Source organism: Perca flavescens, chromosome 19 (assembly GCF_004354835.1).
Source record: "Perca flavescens isolate YP-PL-M2 chromosome 19, PFLA_1.0, whole genome shotgun sequence".
Classification (NCBI taxonomy): domain Eukaryota; kingdom Metazoa; phylum Chordata; class Actinopteri; order Perciformes; family Percidae; genus Perca; species Perca flavescens.
The window spans coordinates 3,591,394-3,614,574 of record NC_041349.1 but is presented as its reverse complement, the minus strand read 5'-3'; the positions used below and the strand labels follow the sequence as shown (position 1 = coordinate 3,614,574).

The following is a 23,181-nucleotide window of genomic DNA, read 5'->3' as shown; positions in this document are numbered from 1 at the left end:
GGATGAATGAACTCCTGAAATCAAAGGTAACTTCCTCACCTGTGACAGAGACCCAGCTGGGTGGAGACTCTCCAACACTGCTGATGAGACACTTGTAGAGGCCTTCATCAGACCTGGAAACATGGTGGATGGTCATGTGACCTGCAGGCTCAGTCCTGATGAAGGAGCCATCTTTATAGAAACCAGCTGGGAGGTTGGAGGACATCTTTGTTCTACAGGTCAGAGTGAGGTCTTCTCCCTCCATCACAGGGAGGACAGGACTCTGCAGGATCACTGGTCCACCTCAACACAGAGACAAACTACAGCATGTCATCCATTCACACACAGCTTTATCAATACTGACTCCACAGTCTGATCTTACAAGGGACAGTGATGGTGATGCTGTTACTGGTTGCTCCCTCTCTGGACTCACACCAGTAAACTCCACTGTGGGATGGGACCATGTAGCTGATGTTACAGGAAGAACCAGCAGGTCTTCCCCAGCCATCTCCACACTGAGTCCTGGTTTCTCTGGTTGTGTTCCTCCTCAGAGTCCATCCAGCAGAGCTGTCGTCCTCCTCACAGCTCAGAGAGACAGACTGTCCTTTAAACATCTGAGAGCTGCTGGGACTCACAGTCAGAGAGGCTGGAGGGAGGAGGTTTTAGAAAACACTAAATGACTCAGAAGAAAGTCTGAAACCCAAACTTGTTTCCTAATATTTGTGTCCTAAATTATGTGATTAATGTAACCTCTCATGTATAATGAGAGTAGTAAAACACAGACAAAAACTGGTCATTTACTTCCACGAATGTGATGCATCATGTAAACAGAAATTAGGCTTTTTTTGTTGTAAATCAGCATGTTACTGTGTTCAGTTGAAGATCTGTCTGACAGGTAAATAAATCCTCATATAACACTGATCCTGTAGACAGTGGAAACGTGGCAGTTTGACTTTGTAGGGGGAGATAATCCAGCCCAGTCTCACGGCAGTTTGTGAAATGTTCACGTAATTTAATCTATTGATTCGTGTACACGGACACGTTTATCTCATTTCTTTTTCCTCCCGTGGTGGTCAGCAAGTTTCTTAAAGTAATTTATTTCAGTGGGAAGCATCTTTCGTGATCACAGCACGATTCTTTGGAAAACAATGTCAAAGTAAAGTCAATGAGAAGATGACCTAAAGGTTAGAGAAGTGACCGGGAGGTCGTCGGTTCAATCCTCAGACCGACAGGATAAAATCTGGGTGAGGAAAGTGAAAGAACAGAGCTTGTCCCTCCCTCATTGCCACCACTGAGGTGCCCTTGAGCAAGGCCCTTAACCCCCAACCGCTCCAGTGGAGTTAGACTGTGGTTGTACTGGGCAGCTTCCAGTATGAATGTGGAACTGTGTGAATGTGATCAGGGCGTTCCTGCAAAAGAGAGGCTTCCTCTCAGTGAACCTCCCCTGAATAAATAAAGGTTAAATAAAATAAAAAAAACGCCAGAAAATCTGCATAAGGAGGTTGATCGGGGGGGTTGGACGGGTCAAACAACTGGGGGTCAGGTCCTCTACTAAACCCAACCGTCCCATTGTTGTCCTGCGTGTCATGTAAACGAAAGCTAAAACAGCGTTTATAGGGCTAAAAACACCAAGAATAACAAAGCTGTATCCAGCTCACCAAAGATGCTTCCCATTGAAATACATTAGTTTAAAAAACACGCTGACCAATCACGAAAAAAAACAAAGTAAACATGTCCGGGTGTACATAAATTAATAGATTAAATAAGGTGAACATTTCACGAACTGCCGAGAGACTGGGCTGGATATTCCTACTTTTGCTAACGTTGTTATTTTACCACTGAATGGGAATAGAAGCTGTACATCTCTATAGACTGACACACGATGGACATTTTTGCTGTGATGGATTTAAGTGTGAAGAGACAACTTTAGAAAAGGGAAGCTGTGTGGTTTAGTACGTCACAAACTTTAAGTTCTAAGAATCTAACTATAGAAAGGGGAACAAATCATCTCTGCCGGGCGTAAACCTTGTATGTTCAAACTCGTTGCTTTTCAGGAAATGAACAAAATGCTCATTTGAAAACCTTTTATTGAGCTAATGACCAACCCGTCCCTGTTTGAATATGTGTAACCCTGTGTACTTTAATATAAAGTGTTCTCTGAGTTTATACTGACCTTGGTTTGTTGTGCTGCTCAGCAGTGAGGTCAGAACTGAAGAGAAATGGACCTCAGGTTAGTTTGAGCTTTTACTGCAGACAGACAGAACAACTGTGAGCTCAGAGAAGATGGAGTCCACACTAAATACTCTCAGCGTCTTCCAGCTTTAACACCAGTTTATTCTGCTTCTCTAACACGCTGCAGCTCCGTCCAATCAGCTCTGACGTTAACCCTTTAACTACAGTTTCTCTGCAGCTGTTGTCACTTCCTGCTCTTAAAGGTTGTGTCAGTGTTAAGTGACAACCTTTTCTGAACGTTTTAAACAATGAAGCTAACAATGTGATGACAGAACAGAGTGTACTTACAGATCAGCCATTGCAGAGATGTTTGTCCCATCGTACCTGTTGGTGATGTGACATCAAGCACTTTGAATGTTTGAATTAGAACAGCTAAAACCACCATTTCCTCTGTGGTGGGGGGGGGGGGTGAAACAGCCATGTGGTTTCCCCTCCTGCAGTTGATAGGACAGTTGGTCTCTTGTGTTAGTTTATAATCACAAAGATGGACGTTGTTAATTGAGATGAAATATTATTAATGAAGATTATTTCCATACGTTCATTCCAGAAATGTGAGTAATTTACACGCTGATGTCTGTGAAGGTTCTCAGTCATCCAGGTCATAGTTATCCAGGGAAGGGTTAAACTCAGGGGCAACTGGACTTTTATAAATGTGCTCCGAATATGTTCAGTTCAGACTGATCTGTAGGGAAACCTAGTTGTTTAAATTGTTCATATTATGCTCATTTTCAGGTTCATAATTGTATTTAGAGGTTGTATCAGAAAAGGTTTACATGGTTTAATTTTCAAAAAAACACCATATTCTTTTTGTACTGCACATTGCTGCAGCTCCTCTTTTCACCCTGTGTGTTGAGCTCTCTGTTTTAGCTACGGAGTGAGACATCTCACTTCTGTTCCATCTTTGTTGGGAGTCACACATGCTCAGTAGCTAGGTAAGGACTACTAACCAGTCAGAAGCAGAGTATGAGGGCGTGTCCTGACAGTACCTAGGTAAGGACTACTAACCAGTCAGAAGCAGAGTATGAGGGCCCTGACAGCAGCTAGGTAAGGACTACTAGCCAGTCAGAAGCAGAGTATGCTAGCATCTAGGCGAGCATTATAACGTTGGTCTCTGAAGTAAAGGCTGGACTACAATAGAGCTGTTTGGAGCAGTTGGTGAACAGAGTTTTGCCAGTTTCCTGCCCACTCATCTGTGGCTTGTCACACAAGACAAGCCACAGATGAGTGTGTGTGTGTGTGTGTGTGTGTGTGTGTGTATGCGTGCGTCTGAAGCTGCTGTGGACTTTATATTGTTTGTACATCTCTGTGTTGTTGCCATATGGCTTAAAAATATAATTAATAATGTTTGTTGCATGCGCCACGGTGTCCACGTGTTGTCGTTGTCGTTGTAGTAGAACTGTGTGAGTTTGGTCTCTGTTGAGTTTTCTGCTGCAGAGAGTTTCTGAAATGAATCAACTGTTGGTTTGGACACTCTGTGGTGAGATGTCATGTGTGTGTTGACATGTTAATGATCTTTATTTTATCACCGGAACACACAGTAAACATTAACATTTTGTACTTTTTCACTGACCTAAGTTTTATTTATTTTTTTTTTCAATTTTACTAGAATATAATATTCAAATACTCGATATACGTGCAATTTAGGATCCCAAATTCCCGACACAATGTCGTTAATTAATTATGAACCTGCTAACCCACCTGTGTTACCCTAACCCTAATACTCTAACCTGTCTGAAATAAGACCCTCATCATTTGGGACACTAAACTGTACGTATACCCAAATACTTTTCAGATTTCTGTAATTCAGTTTGGAATTAATTAAAAAGTTATGATGAAAAACAGATAATTTAAAGACGAGCCAACAGAGTGAACTGTGAGCTGAACTGAGCATGTGTAAAGAAAGAGAAGGAGCTGTGCTGCCACCTGCTGGCTGTCTGACTCAACTGATATGATGCTCTCATCCAGACATTTTTACAATGAGCATCTCATTCCCACTCTCAGCAGTGATAGGGAGCTGATGTTAGAGACTCTGACTGAACTGAGAACTGAAATACAAACCCTGTAAATTACAGAAAGTAACACAGATCAATTTCATGAAAAACTATGGGATAAAAATAGTTTATTGTTATAATATAAAATATTCCGGATTACAGAGATAGCTGTGGCTGGCAGTAAAGGAGCAATTCAAACTTAAATCAATGATTTCATATTGAATATGTTTAAATCATAAATATATCAAGACGGAGATTTCAGCTTCTTCTCAGATCAGTTCAGAAGTGATGCTCTCTGGTGACAGCGGTGATGACATCATCATATTCATCATCCAATCCCTCCTCAGCCTGGGTGGGCGAGGTCATCACCATGGAGACAGGTTTGCCGTTTCCTACATTCAGAGCAGGTTAGAAATAAAATATAGATAATTGATCAGCTGAAAAATTCTGTTAGAGACAACTGTCAACCATCAGCACCAGGTGAGTTGAGAGAGTTACCTGTGGTCCTGCCTCGATATAAAGACACCATGATGAAAGTGGAGATGCAGTACGGAGAGAACACCACCAGGTGGACGACCAGTCTGATCACTGAGGTTGTGTAAGGGGGGCTTGTGGTCTTTGTTTTCTCTGTAGAGAGAATCAGCTGTCAGGTGAATATCTGGATGAATGAACTCCTGAAATCAAAGGTAACCTCCTCACCTGTGACAGAGACCCAGCTGGGTGGAGACTCTCCAACACTGCTGATGAGACACTTGTAGAGGCCTTCATCAGACCTGGAAACATGGTGGATGGTCATGTGACCTGCAGGCTCAGTCCTGATGAAGGAGCCATCTTTATAGAAATCAGCTGAGCGGTTGGAGGACATCTTTGTTCTACAGGTCAGAGTGAGGTCTTCTCCCTCCATCACAGGGAGGACAGGACTCTGCAGGATCACTGGTCCACCTCAACACAGAGACAAACTACAGCATGTCATCCATTCACACACAGCTTCATCAATACTGACTCCACAGTCTGATCTTACCAGTGACAGTGATGGTGATGCTGTTACTGGTTGCTCCCTCTCTGGACTCACACCAGTAAACTCCACTGTCCGATGGGAGCATGTAGTCGATGTTACAAGAAGAACCAGCAGATATTCCCCAGTCTTTACACTCAGCTCTGGTTTCTCTGGATGTGTTCCTCCTCAGAGTCCATCCAGCAGAGCTGTCGTCCTCCTCACAGCTCAGAGAGACAGGCTGTCCTTCAAACATCTGAGAGCTGCTGGGACTCACAGTCAGAGAGACTGGAGGGAGGAGGGTTTAGAAAACACTGAATGACTCAGAAGAAAGTCTGAAACCCAAACTTGTTTCCTAATATTTGTGTCCTAAATTATGTGATGAATGTAACCTCTCATGTATAGAATAGAATAGCCTTTATTGTCATTGCACTGTGAAGGTACAACGAAATTTAGGGTGCTCTCACAGGGCCACCCTTGCACCACACAAAAAAATAAAAACAAACAAGAAAAACAAGGAACAACATACTGTATGTCCAGACAAGGACAAGAAACAATAGCAATATGCTCTCATTTAAAATAGTATCTACTAACATAATAAAAATATATATTATTTGCGTATATATTTAAATATAAATATCCATAAAATCCAAAAGATAAAAAATATGTCTGTAATTATTAAAAAAGTGTGGAGTGAGCGCTTATGACAAAGTGAGTGTCCATGAGTATTGGCAGTCCGTATGGCCCAGGGGAAAAAGCTGTTGTTCAGCCTGCTGGTGTGAGATTTGATTGACCTGTAGCGTCTCCCGAGGGCAACAGATCAAATAGGGGGTAAGCAGGGTGTGAGGGGTCTGTGGTGATGGCCTTGGTTTTCCTAAGGCAGCAGGAGATAGCAATGTTTTCCAGGCTGGGCATGGGCAGCCGATGATTTTTTGTGCAGTGTTTTATAACTCTGCGAAAGCTAAAACAGCGTTTATAGGGCTAAAAACACCAAGAATAACAAATCTGTATCCAGCTTCTCTACTGCAGCCGACTGGCAGAAAGAATCGTGCTGTGATCACCAAAGATGCTTCCCATTGAAATACATTAGTTTAAAAAACACGCTGACCAATCACGAAATAAAACTAAATAAACATGTCCGTGTGTACATAAATTAATAGATTAAATAAGGTGAACATTTCACGAACTGCCGAGAGACTGGGCTGGATATTCCTACTTTTGCTAACGTTGTTATTTTACCACTGAATGGGAATAGAAGCTGTACATCTCTATAGACTGACACACGATGGACATTTTTGCTGTGATGGATTTAAGTGGGAAGAGAAAACTTTAGGAAAGGGAAGCTGTGTGGTTTAGTATGTCACAACCTTGATGTAAATTAGTTCTAAGCATCTAACTATAGAAAGGGGAACAAATCATCTCTGCCGGGCGTAAACCTTGTATGTTCAAACTCATTGCTTTTCAGGAAATGAACAAAATGCTCATTTGAAAACATTTTATTGAGCTAATGACCAACCCGTCCCTGTTTGAATATGTGTAACCCTGTGTACTTTAATATAAAGTGTTCTCAGAGTTTATACTGACCTTGGTTTGTTGTGCTGCTCAGCAGTGAGGTCAGAACTGAAGAGAAATGGACCTCAGGTTAGTTTGAGCTTTTACTGCAGACAGACAGAACAACTGTGAGCTCAGAGAAGATGGAGTCCACACTAAATACTCTCAGCGTCTTCCAGCTTTAACACCAGTTTATTCTGCTTCTCTAACACGCTGCAGCTCCGTCCAATCAGCTCTGACGTTAACCCTTTAACTACAGTTTCTCTGCAGCTGTTGTCACTTCCTGCTCTTAAAGGTTGTGTCAGCGTTAAGTGACAACCTTTTCTGAACGTATTAAACAATGAAGGTAACAATGTGATGACAGAACAGAGTGTACTAAAACCAGAGCAGCTAAAACCACCATTTCCTCTTTTGAGGGGGGGGGGGGTGCAGCAGCCATGTGGTTTCCCCTCCTGCAGTTGATAGGACAGTTGGTCTCTTGTGTTAGTTTATAATCACAGAGATGAACATTGTTGATTGTGATGAAATATTATTAATGAAGATTATTTCTATACATTCATTGCAGAAATATGAATAATTTACACGCTGATGTCTGTGAAGGTTCTCAGTCATCCAGGTCATAGTTATCCAGGGAAGGGTTAAACTCAGGGGCAACTGGACTTTTTTAATTATGCTCCGAATATGTTCAGTTCAGACTGATCTGTAGGGAAACCTAGTTGTTTAAAGTGTTCATATTATGCTCATTTTCAGGTTTATAATTGTATTTAGAGGTTGTATCAGAAAAGGTTTACATGGTTTGATTTTCAAAAAGCTCCATATTTTTGTTGTACTGCACATTGCTGCAGCTCCTCTTTTCACCCTGTGTGTTGAGCTCTCTGTTTTAGCTACAGAGTGAGACATCTCACTTCTGTTCCATCTTTGTTGGGAGTCGCACATGCTCAGTAGCTAGGTAAGGACTACTAGCAAGTCAGAGAGAGAGCAGAGTATGAGGGCTGATTACGTGCTCTTGCAGCTTCACAAACGTCAGCTCAACATAAAAATAATCCAAATTTATTTGATTATAACTATATACAATTATACAGCGTTTTACATTGGAATAAGCCTCGCCCTTTCACAGACGCCAACTTCTCTGCTTAATTGCTTTGCGCTGTATATTTTCAGCTGTCTGGGCCGACTTAAAAAAAAACAGCTCAAACATCCCCTCAACTTTAATTATTTAACAAAAGCAAAGAAGAAAAAGTGTCTGACTGACACTGAACTGAACTTATCATTAATAACGATGGGCTCCGTGTTTTTTCAGCACCATGGACAGCTCACCTGAGCCCTTTTTAGAAATCCACGCTTCTGTGTTTGGGTGCTGAGAATGCCCTGATAAGTTCATCTTTGTCCAGAGATTTTGTCACCTCGTGCTGAATAGAAACCTGAGCGAGAGCTGACAGCTGCTCCTGGAGCATTGTTGACCTCAGGTGTGTTTTTATTAGCTTCAAGCGAGAGAAACTCCTCTCTCCGCTCGCTACAGTCACAGCCACTGTCATCATGAGTCGGAGAGCAATGCTGAGGTTTGGATACAGTTCAACTAAATTGTTTCTGTAAATGTAGCTCAGAATCTGCAGGCCAGTGGTTTCTTCTGCTGGCACGGCAGTGACAGCAGCCGAGATCTCGTATACAAGTTCCTCAGCATCCACATCGCTGAGGGTTTTTTCTACATTTGTGCAGCTTCCTTTGAGGGTGTAACTTTCCACGGCCCTTTTCATTTCCTCTCTTCTATCAATGAAACCAAACAGACCATGAAATGTCTCCATCCATCTAGTGCTCACTAGTGCCTGTAATGGCAGAGTTCACTAGTGGGAGGAAAACATCTCTCCTGAACTTTTCCTCAGGTGTCACTGTCAAGGAAGGATCCAGATTTTGGGGCTCGTACGGAAACTGGCGTTTGGGTTTTCGGCCTTGTGTAGTGGGGAAGACCATTGGCATCTCCATCTCTTCTGTGATGTCTCTAGCATCTGTCTGGGTGGATGAGAGGCCATTCTCTGTATTCCTTAAGGAATTTAAGAACATATCCCCCCTCGTACTGTAGCCCATCAATCCCAGCTTGTGGGCTCTGGAGCAGCTTGCTGACACGATTAACCTCATGGAGAATATTGTACCAGATGATGACAGTAAGCAGGAATTTCCAGCTCATTATGTCCTGTTCAAGGTCTCTGGCAGCAGACGCAGTCTCACTGTCACCTGATAATAACAATAATGTATTTATAATGATGCTTTACAATGCCATATCGCCGCTATCCATTGTACTGAAACAATATAATCCTGGCACGGGTCTGGTTTAAGTTTTTCCATCCATCCATCCATCTTCGTCCGCTTATCCGGTATCGGGTCGCGGGGGAGCAACTCTGTGGTTTAAGTTTTTAAATAGGTTAAAAACACCCTAATAAGTAGCCTAACACACTAAAATCATAGATTGTCTATCACAAAGCTAAATAACACACTCGACTCGTACGTACCTTTTTTTGTTGCATGATCGACCAGTGAGAGAAGACCTTCGCTGACAGCAGGAAGCTGACAGCGCAGCACTTTAACACTTTCCACGCAGCATTCCCATCACGTGTTGGATATGGCCTTTAGAGTCATCTGTGGTACGTTTGTCTTGAAAATCTCCCATCTCTGTGTGGAGGAGCTGAAAATGGTGTACAGACGTTGCAGCAGCCCAAAGAAGCTCACAGACTCCACTGTTGACTTCGCAGCATCTACAGTGACGAGGTTTAGACTGTGGCTGGCGCATGGCATGAACAGTGCTTTTTTGTTGATATCAAACACCCTTTTCTACACACTGCTACATGTTGCTACCGTTATCATACGCCTGGCCCCTGCATTTTTCAACATCCAGGCCTAACTTCTCCAAATGCTTCAAGAAGACACCTTAGCCCTGCGCCTGATGTGTCAAGCACTGGTAGGAAACCGATGAAATGCTCTCCAACAGCAGCCCCGGCACCGATTTGGCACTTGACAAAGCGCAATGTCACAGAGAGATGCTCTACGTGTGCAGCGTCCGGGGTGCAGTCTATTATCACAGAGTAGTAATGTGATTGTTTTACTCCTTGTATTATTGCTTGTCTCCAATAAGAGTGATCAGCTCATTAGTTTTCCCCAGATAATGGTCAGCAATCTCTATTGTCTCAGCTCGTCTGACATGTCGCTCATCACTGGGTCAAACTCTGCAAGCAGCTCCACCACACCTAGAAAGTTTCCATTGTTGGTTTCATGTAGGTTGGAATTGTGGCCTCAGAAAGCAAGGTTTCATTCTGCCAGGTGACAGACTATGGCAATTAACCTTTTCATGACATTGTTCCACTGTCTTATTTTCAACATTTGCATTTCTTGATAGGTATTGTCAATGGTACTGTGCGTTTTTACGCACCTCTCCAGCTCGCGCCAGCTGTCCATATTGACACGGTGTGTATTAGATTTATCATGATCCTGGAGGGTGAGAGCGATTCGTTCCCACATTCTGAAACCTCTGTGAGGGAGACAACTCGTCCGCTTGCCAAATAAGGTACAGCAGAAACAGAAGACTGAATCGGATGACTTTGAGTCCACGAACCATGACCTGCGTATCTTTTCTCCATTTTTCATCTTCATGAAATATCTGTCCTTGGTAAAACGGCGGTGTGATTGGCTTTGTGGGGAGTTAAACTCCTCTATCTGAACGGGAACACTCCTAACAATATCAGTTTGTTGGTCATCGGCAGTATGCTCTGGCCAGCACCCCGGGTCTGTCTCTGTAAACGGGGCTTTCTCCCTGGCATCTCCCTCACCTGTCTCAGCGGTAGCAACTTCATCGTCATGTTCTTGTTCTACTAACAATGTTTGGTCACCATTACTGCCAGCAGTTTGAGTTGAAGACAGATAATCTGTATTTAGGCCAGCATCCTGTGATGGGGGTTCAGCTGCTGCTGTTGCTGGTAGGGTTACAGATGCTGGACCAAAGAAAGAGGTCACTTTTGGTAGACTGAATGAAGCTTTTCTTTTGTTGTACGATATCTTTCGTTTTTCAGCACCACTGGCATATGTACGTTTCATTTCCTCTTCAAATTCTTTTCCTCAAAATAACATTTTAACCTAACGGCAAAAAAGGCAAAGGTATAAACACATAAACTACCGGTTTTATACTTCACATCGCTTAAGCCTTTCACGGGGGCGGTAAATATCGCCATGATAACCGCGAGTTTGACCAATCAGAGACATCAGTGTTTTGCTTAGAATTGTGGGTAGTGTAGTATTTCTCCAGAAGATCGCAAATAACAAGGTTGGTTTCATACCTTGTGGCTTTTATAGGAGCAGAAACTTTTATTTCACAACCTCGTAGCTCGTGGTCAATCTACCTTGGCTTTTCAGATTTCTGTAATTCAGTGATGAATTAATTAAAAAGTTATGATGAAAAACATAATTCAAAGACGGAGCCAACAGAGTGAACTGTGAGCTGAACTGAGCATGTGTAAAGAAAGAGAAGGAGCTGTGCTGCCACCTGCTGGCTGTCTGACTCAACTGATATGATGCTCTCATCCAGACACATTTTTACAATGAGCATCTCATTCCCACTCTCAGCAGTGATAGGGAGCTGATGTTAGAGACTCTGACTGAACTGAGAACTGAAATACAAACCCTGTAAAAGACAGAAAGTAATGCTGATCAATTTCATGAAAAACTACAAAAAAAAAAAAGCTTTATTGTTATAATATAAAATATTCAGGATTACAGAGATGGCTGAGGCTGGCAGTAAAGGAGCAATTCAAACTCAAAAAAGCAATGATTTCATATTGAAGATGTTTAAATCATAAATATATCAAGACGGCCCGGAGATTACTACGAAAATTTCAGTTCAGAAGTGATGCTCTCTGGTGACAGCGGTGACATTCTCATAGTCATCATCCAATCCCTCCTCAGCCTGGGTGGGCGAGGTCATCACCATGGCAACAGGTAGGCCGTTTCCTACATTCAGAGAAGGTTAGAAAGAAAATGTAGATAATTTATCAGCTGAAGAGTTCTGTTAGAGACAACTGTCAACCATCAGCACCAGGTGAGTTGAGAGAGTTACCTGTGATCCTGCCTCGATATAAAGACACCATGATGAAAGTGGAGATGCAGTACGGACAGAACACCACCAGGTGGCAGACCAGTCTGATCGCAAGGGGGAGGGGGTCTGAGGCCATGATCTTTGGTTTCCCTGTAGAGAGAATCAGCTGTCAGGTGAATATCTGGATGAATGAACTCCTGAAATCAAAGGTAACCTCCTCACCTGTGACAGAGACCCAGCTGGGTGGAGACTCTCCATCACTGCTGATGTTGCACCTGTAGAAGCCTTCATCAGACCTGGAAACATTGTGGATGGTCATGTGACCTGCAGGCTCAGTCCTGATGAAGGAGCCATCTTTATAGAAACCAGCTGGGAGGTTGGAGGACCTCTCTGTTCTACAGGTCAGAGTGAGGTCTTCTCCCTCCATCACAGGGAGGACAGGACTCTGCAGGATCACTGGTCCACCTCAACACAGAGACAAACTACAGCATGTCATCCATTCACACACAGCTTCATCAATACTGACTCCACAGTCTGATCTTACCAGTGAAGGTGATGTTGATGCTGTTACTGGTTGCTCCCTCTCTGGACTCACACCAGTAAACTCCACTGTGCCATGGGATCATGTAGCTGATGTTACAGGAAGAACCAGCAGGTCTTCCCCAGCCAGGTTTACCTCTAACCTGTACATCTCCACACTGAGTCCTGGTTTCTCTGGTTGTGTTCCTCCTCAGAGTCCATCCAGCAGAGCTGTCGTCCTCCTCACAGCTCAGAGAGACAGACTGTCCTCTAAACATCTGAGAGCTGCTGGGACTCACAGTCAGAGAGACTGGAGGGAGGAGGGTTTAGAAAACACAAATGGCTCTTTTCCATTACATGGTACCTGCTCGACTCGACTCTACCGCCTTTTTTTTGATTTTCCATTACGAAAAAAAAAGTACCTGGTACCTGCTAACAGGTACTGATCACTGCATTGATGAGGGTGTCCTGATCAACCCAGCGTTTTTAAATAGTTTAGCCAGCGGTGGTTTTTAGCTGCCTCCAGCTTTCCCTGTAGCATATGCTATATACCTGATGTTTATACTTGTGCGCTGGTGTGTGCATGTGTGTGTGGGGAGTGGGTGATAGAGCGAGGGATCAGTGAGAGAGTGACAGCGATTAGCTCCGCAGCGAGTAGTGACTCTAGAGTCATATAGTGAGAGAAACAAAGTGTCTCCCCTGTTCTTTCTGACCACGGTGGGAAATCTGCAGCAGGAGAAGTTAACCCTCTCCTTGATTTCATGTTGTTTACGGAGAAGGAGAACCAGGAAATGAGTTGGGACGGGGGGGGGAATGCAACGCTACCGAGCCACGCCCACAGCAGTCGCTATGACGACCAGCCACGCTGAGGCGGTACTAAAGTCTGCGATGGAAAAGTGACGTACAGCGCGTCGAGTAAAGTCGAGGCGAGTCGAGCAGGTACCATGTAATGGAAAAACACCATAAATGACTCAGAAGAAAGTCTGAAACCCAAACTTGTTTCCAAATATTTGTGTCCTAAATTATGTGATGAATGTAACCTCTCATGTATAATGAGAAGACAAAAAAAAATCAGCATGTTACTGTGCTCAGTTGATGATCTGTCTGACAGGTAAATAAATCCTCATATAACACTGAAAACACTTTATTGAGCTAATGAAGTCAGACAAAGTCAACCCGACCCTGTTTGAATATCTGTAACCCTGTGTACTTTAATATAAAGAGTTCTCAGAGTTTATACTGACCTTGGTTTGTTGTGCTGCTCAGCAGTGAGGTCAGAACTGAAGAGAAATGGACCTCAGGTTAGTTTGAGCTTTTACTGCAGACAGACAGAACAACTGTGAGCTCAGAGAAGATGGAGTCCACACTAAATACTCTCAGCGTCTTCCAGCTTTAACACCAGTTTATTCTGCTTCTCTAACACGCTGCAGCTCCGTCCAATCAGCTCTGACGTTAACCCTTTAACTACAGTTTCTCTGCAGCTGCTGTCACTTCCTGCTCTTAAAGGTTGTGTCAGCGTTAAGTGACAACCTTTTCTGAACGTTTTAAACAATGAAGCTACCAATATGATGACAGAACAGAGTGTACTTACAGATCAGCCATTGCAGAGATGTTTGTGCCATCGTACCTGTTGGTGATGTGACATCAAGCACTTTGAATGTTTGACTCAGAGCAGCTAAAACCACCATTTCCTCTGTGGAGGGGGGGAGGGGGGGGGGGGGGGGGTGCAACAGTGGTTTCCCCTCCTGCAGTTGATAGGACAGTTGGTCTCTTGTGTTAGTTTATAATCACAGAGATGGACATTGTTGTTGATTGTCATGAAATATTGTTAATGAAGATTATTTCCGTACATTCATATGAGAAATATGAATAATTTACACACCGATGTCTGTGAAGGTTCTCAGTCATCCAGGTCATAGTTATCCAAGGAAGGGTTAAACTCAGGGGCAACTGGACCTTTTTAAATGTGCTCCGAATATGTTCAGTTCAGACGAGTGTATGGAAACCTAGTTGTTTAAAGGGCTCATATTATGCTCTTTTTCAGGTTCATAATTGTATTGTATCGGAAAAGGTTTACATGGTTTAATTTTCAAAAAACACACCATATTCTTGTTGTACTGCACATTGCTGCAGCTCCTCTTTTCACCCTGTGTGTTGAGCTCTCTGTTTTAGCTACAGAGTGAGACATCTCACTTCTGTTCCATCTTTGTTGGGAGTCGCACATGCTCAGTACCTAGGTAAGGACTACTAGCCAGTCAGAAGTAGAGTATGAGGGCGTGTCCTGACAGTACCTAGGTAAGGACTACTAACCAGTCAGAAGCAGAGTATGAGGGCCCTGACAGCAGCTAGGTAAGGACTACTAGCCAGTCAGAAGCAGAGTATGCTAGCAGCTAGGCGAGCATTATAACGTTGGTCTCTGAAGTAAAGGCTGGACTACAATAGAGCTGTTTGGAGCAGTTGGTGAACAGTGTTTTGCCAGTTTCCTGCCCACTCATCTGTGGCTTGTCACACAAGACAAGCCACAGATGAGTGTGTGTGTGTGTGTGTGTGTGTGTGTGTGTGTGTGTGTGTGTGTGTGTGTGTGTGTGTGTGTGTGTGTGTATGCATGCGTCTGAAGCTGCTGTGGACTTTATATTGTTTGTACATCTCTGTGTTGTTGCCATGTGGCTTAAAAATATAATTAATAATGTTTGTTGTATGGGTGGCGGTGTCCACGTGTTGTCGTTGTCGTTGTAGTAGAACTGTGTGAGTTTGGTCTCTGTTGTGTTTTCTGCTGCAGAGAGTTTCTGAAATGAATCAACTGTTGGTTTGGACACTCTGTGGTGAGATGTCATGTGTGTGTTGACATGTTAATGATCTTTATTTTATCACCGGAACACACAGTAAACATTAACGTTTTGAACTATTTGTCTGACCGAAGTTTTATTTTTACCCAATTTTACTTGAATATAATATTCAAATTACATTACATTTAGCTGACGCTTTTTATCCAAAGCAACTTACAATTTTTGCATGTCAGATGTCACACACCTCTGGAGCAACTAGGGGTTAAGTGTCTTGCTCAGGTCTTCACCAATACATTGGTTGATGTATCGCAGTGGGAATCGAACCTGGGTCTTCCGCACCAAATTCATGTGTCATATCCACTGCACCATCACCACCTCAACTACTCTGTATACGTGCAGTTTAGTGTCCCAAATTCCCGACACAATATCTTTCGTTAATTATGAACCTGATAAACCACCTGTGCTTAGTGATGGTCAAATGAAGCTTCGCGAACCACTGTCTTTACTTTCTGAGCTCACTAGATGGCGCTCTCTGTTCAACAAAGGGTTTGAAAACACACTGAATTGCCATTCCTTTAACCTTTTTCTTTGAACAGAGGGAGCCATCTAGTGAGCTCAGAAAATAAAGACAGTGGTTCGCGTAGCTTCACTTGACCATCACTACCTGTGCTACCCTAGCCTGTCTCAAATAAGACCCTCATCATTTGGGTTTCAGTTTTTGGAAAGTTATTTGGGACACTAAACTGTACGTATACCCAAATACTTTTCAGATTTCTGTAATTCAGTTTTGAATTAATTAAAAAGTTATGATGAAAAACAGATCATTTAAAGACGAGCCAACAGAGTGAACTGTGAGCTGAACTGAGCATGTGTAAAGAAAGAGAAGGAGCTGTGCTGCCACCTGCTGGCTGTCTGACTCAACTGATATGATGCTCTCATCCAAACACATTTTTACAATGAGCATCTCATTCCCACTCTCAGCAGTGATAGGGAGCTGATGTTAGAGACTCTGACTGAACTGAGAACTGAAATACAAACTCTGTAAAAGACAGAAAGTAACGCTGATCAATTTCATGAATAACTACTGAAAAAAAAGCTTTATTGCTATAATATAAAATATTCAGGATTACAGAGATAGCTGTGGCTGGCAGTAAAGGAGCAATTCAAACTTAAAGCAATGATTTCATATTGAATATGTTTAAATCATAATTATATCAAGACGGCCGGGGGAACTGTTTCTGATCTACGGAGATTTCAGCTTCTTTTCAGATCAGTTTAGAAGTGATGCTCTCTGGTGACAGCGGTGATGACATCATCATATTCATCATCCAATCCCTCCTCATCCTGGGTGGGCGAGGTCATCACCATGGCAACAGGTAGGCCATTTCCTACAGTAAGAGCAGGTTGTAAAGAAAATGTAAATAATTGATCAGCTGAAGAGTTGTGTTAGAGACAACTGTCAACCATCAGCACCAGGTGAGTTGAGAGAGTTACCTGTGGTCCTGCCTCGATATAAAGACACCATGATGAAAGTGGAGATGCAGTACGGACAGAACACCACCAGGTGGCAGACCAGTCTGATCGCAAGGGGGAGGGGGTCTGACGTCGAAGGTGGGTCTGAGGTTGTGTCAGGGGGCGGCAGAGAGCTCGTAGGAGGGCTTGTGGTCTTTGGTTTCTCTATAGAGAGAATCAGCTGTCAGGTGAATATCTGGATGAATGAACTCCTGAAATCAAAGGTAACCTCCTCACCTGTGACAGAGACCCAGCTGGGTGGAGACTCTCCAACACTGCTGATGAGACACTTGTAGAGGCCTTCATCAGACCTGGAAACATGGTGGATGGTCATGTGACCTGCAGGCTCAGTCCTGATGAAGGAGCCATCTTTATAGAAACCAGCTGGGAGGTTGGAGGACCTCTCTGTTCTACAGGTCAGAGTGAGGTCTTCTCCCTCCATCACAGGGAGGACAGGACTCTGCAGGATCACTGGTCCACCTCAACACAGAGACAAACTACAGCATGTCATCCATTCACACACAGCTTCATCAATACTGACTCCACAGTCTGATCTTACCAGTGACAGTGATGGTGATGCTGTTACTGGTTGCTCCCTCTCTGGACTCACACCAGTAAACTCCACTGTCCCCTGGGACCATGAGGCCGATGTTACAGGAAGAACCAGCAGATATTCCTCCCCAGTCAACTCCACACTCTGTCCCGGTTTTATCACTTGTGTTCCTCCTCAGAGTCCATCCAGCAGAGCTGTCGTCCTCCTCACAGCTCAGAGAGACAGACTGTCCTCTAAACATCTGAGAGCTGCTGGGACTCACAGTCAGAGAGGCTGGAGGGAGGAGGGTTTAGAAAACACTAAATGACTCAGAAGAAAGTCTGAAGCCCAAACTTGTTTCCTAATATTTCTGTCCTAAATTATGTGATGAATGTAACCTCTCATGTATAATGAGACTACTAAAACACAGACAAAAACTGGTCATTTACTTCCACAAATGTGATGCATCATGTAAACAGAAATTAGGCTTTTTTTCTTTTTAAACCAGCATGCTACTGTGTTCAGTTGAAGATCTGTCTGACAGGTAAATAAATCCTCATATAACACTGATCCTGTAGACAGTGGAAACGTGGCAGTTTGACTTTGTAGGGGGAGATAATCCAGCCCAGTCTCACGGCAGTTTGTGAAATGTTCACGTAATTTAATCTATTGATTTGTGTACACGGACACGTTTATCTCATTTCTTTCCTCCCGTGGTGGTCAGCAAGTTTTTTAAACTAATTTATTTCAGTGGGAAGCATCTTTTGTGATCACAGCACGATTCTTTGGAAAACAACGCCAAAGTAAAGTCAATGAGAAGATGACGTGGCATTAAGAGAGACTACGGTAGCGAGTAGTATGAAAGCCAGAAAATCTGCATAAGGAGGTTGATCGGGGGGGTGGATGGGTCCAACAACACAGGACTCTCACCCAGGAGACCGGGGGTCAGGTCCCGCGTGTCACGTTTCCTAAACCCAACTGTCCCGTTCTTCTTTATCTAAACCCAACTGTCCCGTTCTTCTTTATCTAAACCCAACTGTCCCGTTCTTCTTTACCTAAACCCAACTGTCCCGTTCTTCTTTATCTAAACCCAACTGTCCTGTTCTTCTTTACCTAAACCCAACCGTCCCGTTCTTCTTTATCTAAACCCAACTGTCCCGTTCTTCTTTATCTAAACCCAACTGTCCCGTTCTTCTTTATCTAAACCCAACTGTCCCGTTCTTCTTTACCTAAACCCAACTGTCCCGTTCTTCTTTATCTAAACCCAACTGTCCCGTTCTTCTTTATCTAAACCCAACTGTCCCGTTCTTCTTTATCTAAACCCAACTGTCCCGTTCTTCTTTACCTAAACCCAACTGTCCCGTTCTTCTTTATCTAAACCCAACTGTCCCGTTCTTCTTTACCTAAACCCAACTGTCCCGTTCTTCTTTATCTAAACCCAACTGTCCCGTTCTTCTTTACCTAAACCCAACTGTCCCGTTCTTCTTTATCTAAACCCAACTGTCCCGTTCTTCTTTATCTAAACCCAACTGTCCCGTTCTTCTTTACCTAAACCCAACTGTCCCGTTCTTCTTTATCTAAACCCAACTGTCCCGTTCTTCTTTATCTAAACCCAACCGTCCCGTTCTTCTTTTGTTGTCGTTGTTGTCCCGCGTGTCATGGAAACGTGAGATAACCAGTCCCTCCAGAAAAAACGTGATCATGCGATCGCATAATTCAATGCATAATCAGCCAAAGTCCGCATATTTATGTGGGGCGGGGGTACGCCGCACTTTCGGCGCATAAATTGCCGATTTCCAAAATATGCGGGGCTTGCATGATTTCAGAATTCCCGTATTTTTGTTGCAAAAAAGTCACATGATGTATCTCAGCAGAAAGGTGAAAAATGTTGCGTTTACTACACACCATGGATGTACACAATAGCAGCCATTTTCCCCTGTTGCCATGGGAACGTTATGAAGTGCCGTAATTACGCCACGTGAACATCATCGAAAAGCAGTGTGTTGGGGGGGAATCACTTTTTCCTTCTCTTGTTCATCAAACTGCAGTTTTTGCAAGTTCCCGCAATTTCATCGCATAAAATTGCATAAATATCATATAGCACATTCCATTGCATTTTTTAAGAAAACGTGCCGCATAATCAAGGATTTTTGCCGGCAACAATCACAAAAAAAGCATTTTTCTGGAAGGACTGGCTAAAACAGTGGTTATAGAGCTAAAAACACCAATAATATCAAAACTGTATCCAGCTTCTCTGCTGCAGCCGACTGGCAGAAAGAATCGTGCTGTGATCACCAAAGATGCTTCCCATTGAAATACATTAGTTTAAAAAACACGCTGACCAATCACGAAAAAAAACAAAGTAAACATGTCCGTGTGTACATAAATGAATAGATTAAATAAGGTGAACATTTCACGAACTACCGAGAGACTGGGCTGGATATTCCTACTTTTGCTAACGTTGTTATTTTACCACTGAATGGGAATAGAAGCTGTACATCTCTATAGACTGACACACAATGGACATTTTTGCCGTGATGGATTTGAGTGTGAAGAGACAACTTTAGAAAAGGGAAGCTGTGTGGTTTAGTACGTCACAAACTTTAAGTTAATTAGTTGTAAGCATCTAACTATAGAAAGGGGAACAAATCATCTCTGCCGGGCGTAAACCTTGTATGTTCAAACTCGTTGCTTTTCAGGAAATGAACAAAATGCTCATTTGAAAACATTTTATTGAGCTAATGACCAACCCGTCCCTGTTTGAATATGTGTAACCCTGTGTACTTTAATATAAAGAGTTCTCAGAGTTGATACTGACCTTGGTTTGTTGTGCTGCTCAGCAGTGAGGTCAGAACTGAAGAGAAATGGACCTCAGGTTAGTTTGAGCTTTTACTGCAGACAGACAGAACAACTGTGAGCTCAGAGAAGATGGAGTCCACACTAAATACTCTCAGCGTCTTCCAGCTTTAACACCAGTTTATTCTGCTTCTCTAACACGCTGCAGCTCCGTTCAATAAGCTCTGACGTTAACCCTTTAACTACAGTTTCTCTGCAGCTGTTGTCACAAGGCTGGGGGACGGGTCTGAGGTTATGTAAGGGGGCGGCATAGTGCTTGTCACAGGAGGGCATGGTCCTAGGTATCTCTGTAGAGAGAATCAGCTGTCAGGTGAATATCTGGATGAATGAACTCCTGAAATCAAAGGTAACCTCCTCACCTGTGACAGAGACCCAGCTGGATGGAGACTCTCCAACACTGCTGATGTAGCACTTGTAGAGGCCTTCATCAGACCTGGAAACATGGTGGATGGTCATGTGACCTGCAGGCTCAGTCCTGATGAAGGAGCCATCTTTATAGAAACTAGCTGGGAGGATGGAGGAGTTCTTTGTTCTACAGGTCAGAGTGAGGTCTTCTCCCTCCATCACAGGGAGGACAGGACTCTGCAGGATCACTGGTCCACCTCAACACAGAGACAAACTACAGCATGTCATCCATTCACACACAGCTTCATCAATACTGACTCCACAGTCTGATCTTACCAGTGAAGGTGATGGTGATGCTGTTACTGGTTGCTCCCTCTCTGGACTCACACCAGTAAACTCCACTGTGCCATGGGACCATGTAGCTGATGTTACAGGAAGAACCAGCAGGTCTTCCCCAGCCAGGTTTACCTCTAACCTGTACATCTCCACACTGAGTCCTGGTTTCTCTGGTTGTGTTCCTCCTCAGAGTCCATCCAGCAGAGCTGTCGTCCTCCTCACAGCTCAGAGAGACAGACTGTCCTCTAAACATCTGAGAGCTGCTGGGACTCACAGTCAGAGAGACTGGAGGGAGGAGGGTTTAGAAAACACAAATGGCTCTTTTCCATTACATGGTACCTGCTCGACTCGACTCTACTCGCCTTTTTTGATTTTCCATTACGAAAAAAAGTACCTGGTACCTGCTAACAGGTACTGATCACTGCATTGATGAGGGTGTCCTGATCAACCCAGCGTTTTTAAATAGTTTAGCCAGCGGTGGTTTTTTGCTGCCTCCAGCTTTCTCTGTAGCATATGCTATATACCTGATGTTTATACTTGTGCGCTGGTGTGTGCATGTGTGTGTGGGGAGTGGGTGATAGAGCGAGGGATCAGTGAGAGAGTGACAGCGATTAGCTCCGCAGCGAGTAGTGACTCTAGAGTCATATAGTGAGAGAAACAAAGTGTCTCCCCTGTTCTTTCTGACCACGGTGGGAAATCTGCAGCAGGAGAAGTTAACCCTCTCCTTGATTTCATGTTGTTTACGGAGAAGGAGAACCAGGAAATGAGTTGGGACGGGGGGAAATGCAACGCTACCGAGCCACGCCCACAGCAGTCGCTATGACGACCAGCCACGCTGAGGCGGTACTAAAATCTGCAATGGAAAAGGCACGTACAGCGCGTCGAGTAAAGTCGAGGCGAGTCGAGCAGGTACCATGTAATGGAAAAACACCATAAATGACTCAGAAGAAAGTCTGAAACCCAAACTTGTTTCCAAATATTTGTGTCCTAAATTATGTGATGAATGTAACCTCTCATGTATAATGAGAAGACAAAAAAAAACAGCATGTTACTGTGCTCAGTTGAAGATCTGTCTGACAGGTAAATAAATCCTCATAAAACATTGAAAACATTTTATTGAGCTAATGAAGTCAGACAAAGTCAACCCGTCCCTGTTTGAATATGTGTAACCCTGTGTACTTTAATATAAAGAGTTCTCAGAGTTTATACTGACCTTGGTTTGTTGTGCTGCTCAGCAGTGAGGTCAGAACTGAAGAGAAATGGACCTCAGGTTAGTTTGAGCTTTTACTGCAGACAGACAGAACAACTGTGAGCTCAGAGAAGATGGAGTCCACACTAAATACTCTCAGCGTCTTCCAGCTTTAACACCAGTTTATTCTGCTTCTCTAACACGCTGCAGCTCCGTCCAATCAGCTCTGACGTTAACCCTTTAACTACAGTTTCTCTGCAGCTGCTGTCACTTCCTGCTCTTAAAAGGTTGTGTCAGCGTTAAGTGACAACCTTTTCTGAACGTTTTAAACAATGAAGCTACCAATATGATGACAGAACAGAGTGTACTTACAGATCAGCCATTGCAGAGATGTTTGTGCCATCGTACCTGTTGGTGATGTGACATCAAGCACTTTGAATGTTTGACTCAGAGCAGCTAAAACCACCATTTCCTCTGTGGAGGGGAGGGGGGGGTGCAACAGTGGTTTCCCCTCCTGCAGTTGATAGGACAGTTGGTCTCTTGTGTTAGTTTATAATCACAGAGATGGACATTGTTGTTGATTGTCATGAAATATTGTTAATGAAGATTATTTCCGTACATTCATATGAGAAATATGAATAATTTACACGCTGATGTCTGTGAAGGTTCTCAGTCATGCAGCTCATAGTTATCCAAGGAAGGGTTAAACTCAGGGGCAACTGGACCTTTTTAAATGTGCTCCGAATATGTTCAGTTCAGACGAGTGTATGGAAACCTAGTTGTTTAAAGGGCTCATATTATGCTCTTTTTCAGGTTCATAATTGTATTGTATCGGAAAAGGTTTACATGGTTTAATTTTCAAAAAACACACCATATTCTTGTTGTACTGCACATTGCTGCAGCTCCTCTTTTCACCCTGTGTATTGAGCTCTCTGTTTTAGCTACAGAGTGAGACATCTCACTTCTGTTCCATCTTTGTTGGGAGTCGCACATGCTCAGTAGCTAGGTAAGGACTACTAACCAGTCAGAAGCAGAGTATGAGGGCGTGTCCTGACAGTAGCTAGGTAAGGACTACTAGCCAGTCAGAAGTAGAGTATGAGGGCCCTGACAGTACCTAGGTAAGGACTACTAACCAGTCAGAAGCAGAGTATGAGGGCGTGCCCTGACAGCAGCTAGGTAAGGACTACTAGCCAGTCAGAAGCAGAGTATGCTAGCAGCTAGGCGAGCATTATAACGTTGGTCTCTGAAGTAAAGGCTGGACTACAATAGAGCTGTTTGGAGCAGT

At 43.5% G+C, this 23,181-nt stretch overlaps 3 protein-coding genes across 4 annotated transcripts in view; all 3 read right to left on the bottom strand.

Moving 5' to 3' along the window:
- Positions 1 to 53, bottom strand: part of LOC114546119 (high affinity immunoglobulin gamma Fc receptor I-like) — a 136,842-nt gene extending 136,789 nt beyond the window's left edge. The window contains exon 1 of the mRNA XM_028564783.1: positions 40 to 53. The gene's annotated coding sequence lies outside the window, so the exon portion shown is untranslated. The remainder of the gene's footprint in view (positions 1 to 39) is intronic.
- Positions 54 to 173: 120 nt separating this feature from the next.
- Positions 174 to 7,052, bottom strand: LOC114546117 (Fc receptor-like protein 1). The gene is made up of 6 exons (XM_028564782.1): positions 6,781 to 7,052; positions 5,224 to 5,484; positions 4,902 to 5,144; positions 2,153 to 2,188; positions 340 to 625; positions 174 to 186 (listed from the first exon to the last, which is right to left on the bottom strand). Exons 2-6 carry the CDS (start codon positions 5,450 to 5,452, stop codon positions 174 to 176), a joined length of 807 nt encoding a protein of 268 aa, XP_028420583.1. The 5' UTR covers positions 5,453 to 5,484; positions 6,781 to 7,052.
- Positions 7,053 to 11,607: 4,555 nt separating this feature from the next.
- On the bottom strand, positions 11,608 to 22,348 carry LOC114545241 (Fc receptor-like B). Of its 2 annotated transcripts, none has more exons than XM_028563526.1 (5): positions 22,269 to 22,348; positions 21,921 to 21,956; positions 17,198 to 17,464; positions 16,621 to 17,118; positions 11,608 to 11,736 (listed from the first exon to the last, which is right to left on the bottom strand). In XM_028563526.1, exons 1-4 carry the CDS (start codon positions 22,297 to 22,299, stop codon positions 16,823 to 16,825), a joined length of 630 nt encoding a protein of 209 aa, XP_028419327.1. In that variant the 5' UTR covers positions 22,300 to 22,348; the 3' UTR covers positions 11,608 to 11,736; positions 16,621 to 16,822. The 2 variants fall into 2 exon arrangements, with proteins under 2 accessions (XP_028419327.1, XP_028419328.1); XM_028563527.1 differs by having other exon boundaries at positions 21,921 to 21,994; positions 22,269 to 22,301.
- Between the last annotated feature and the right edge of the window lie 833 nt (positions 22,349 to 23,181).

What these genes read in the sequence shown, in the direction of transcription:
- LOC114545241 (XM_028563526.1), bottom strand. Translation starts at nt 22,299, where the DNA reads ATGGCACAAACATCTCTGCAATGGCTGATCT. An exon ending in GAGCAGCACAACAAACCAAG is followed by an intron (nt 17,465 to 21,920) that starts GTCAGTATAAAC and finishes TCCTCCCTCCAG; the next exon opens with CCTCTCTGACTGTGAGTCCC. An exon ending in CATCACCATCACTGTCACTG is followed by an intron (nt 17,119 to 17,197) that starts GTAAGATCAGAC and finishes CTCTGTGTTGAG; the next exon opens with GTGGACCAGTGATCCTGCAG.
- LOC114546117 (XM_028564782.1), bottom strand. Translation starts at nt 5,452, where the DNA reads ATGTTTGAAGGACAGCCTGTCTCTCTGAGCTGTGAGGAGGACGACAGC. An exon ending in CATCACCATCACTGTCACTG is followed by an intron (nt 5,145 to 5,223) that starts GTAAGATCAGAC and finishes CTCTGTGTTGAG; the next exon opens with GTGGACCAGTGATCCTGCAG. An exon ending in CAGCTGGGTCTCTGTCACAG is followed by an intron (nt 2,189 to 4,901) that starts GTGAGGAGGTTA and finishes ATTTCTCTTCAG; the next exon opens with TTCTGACCTCACTGCTGAGC.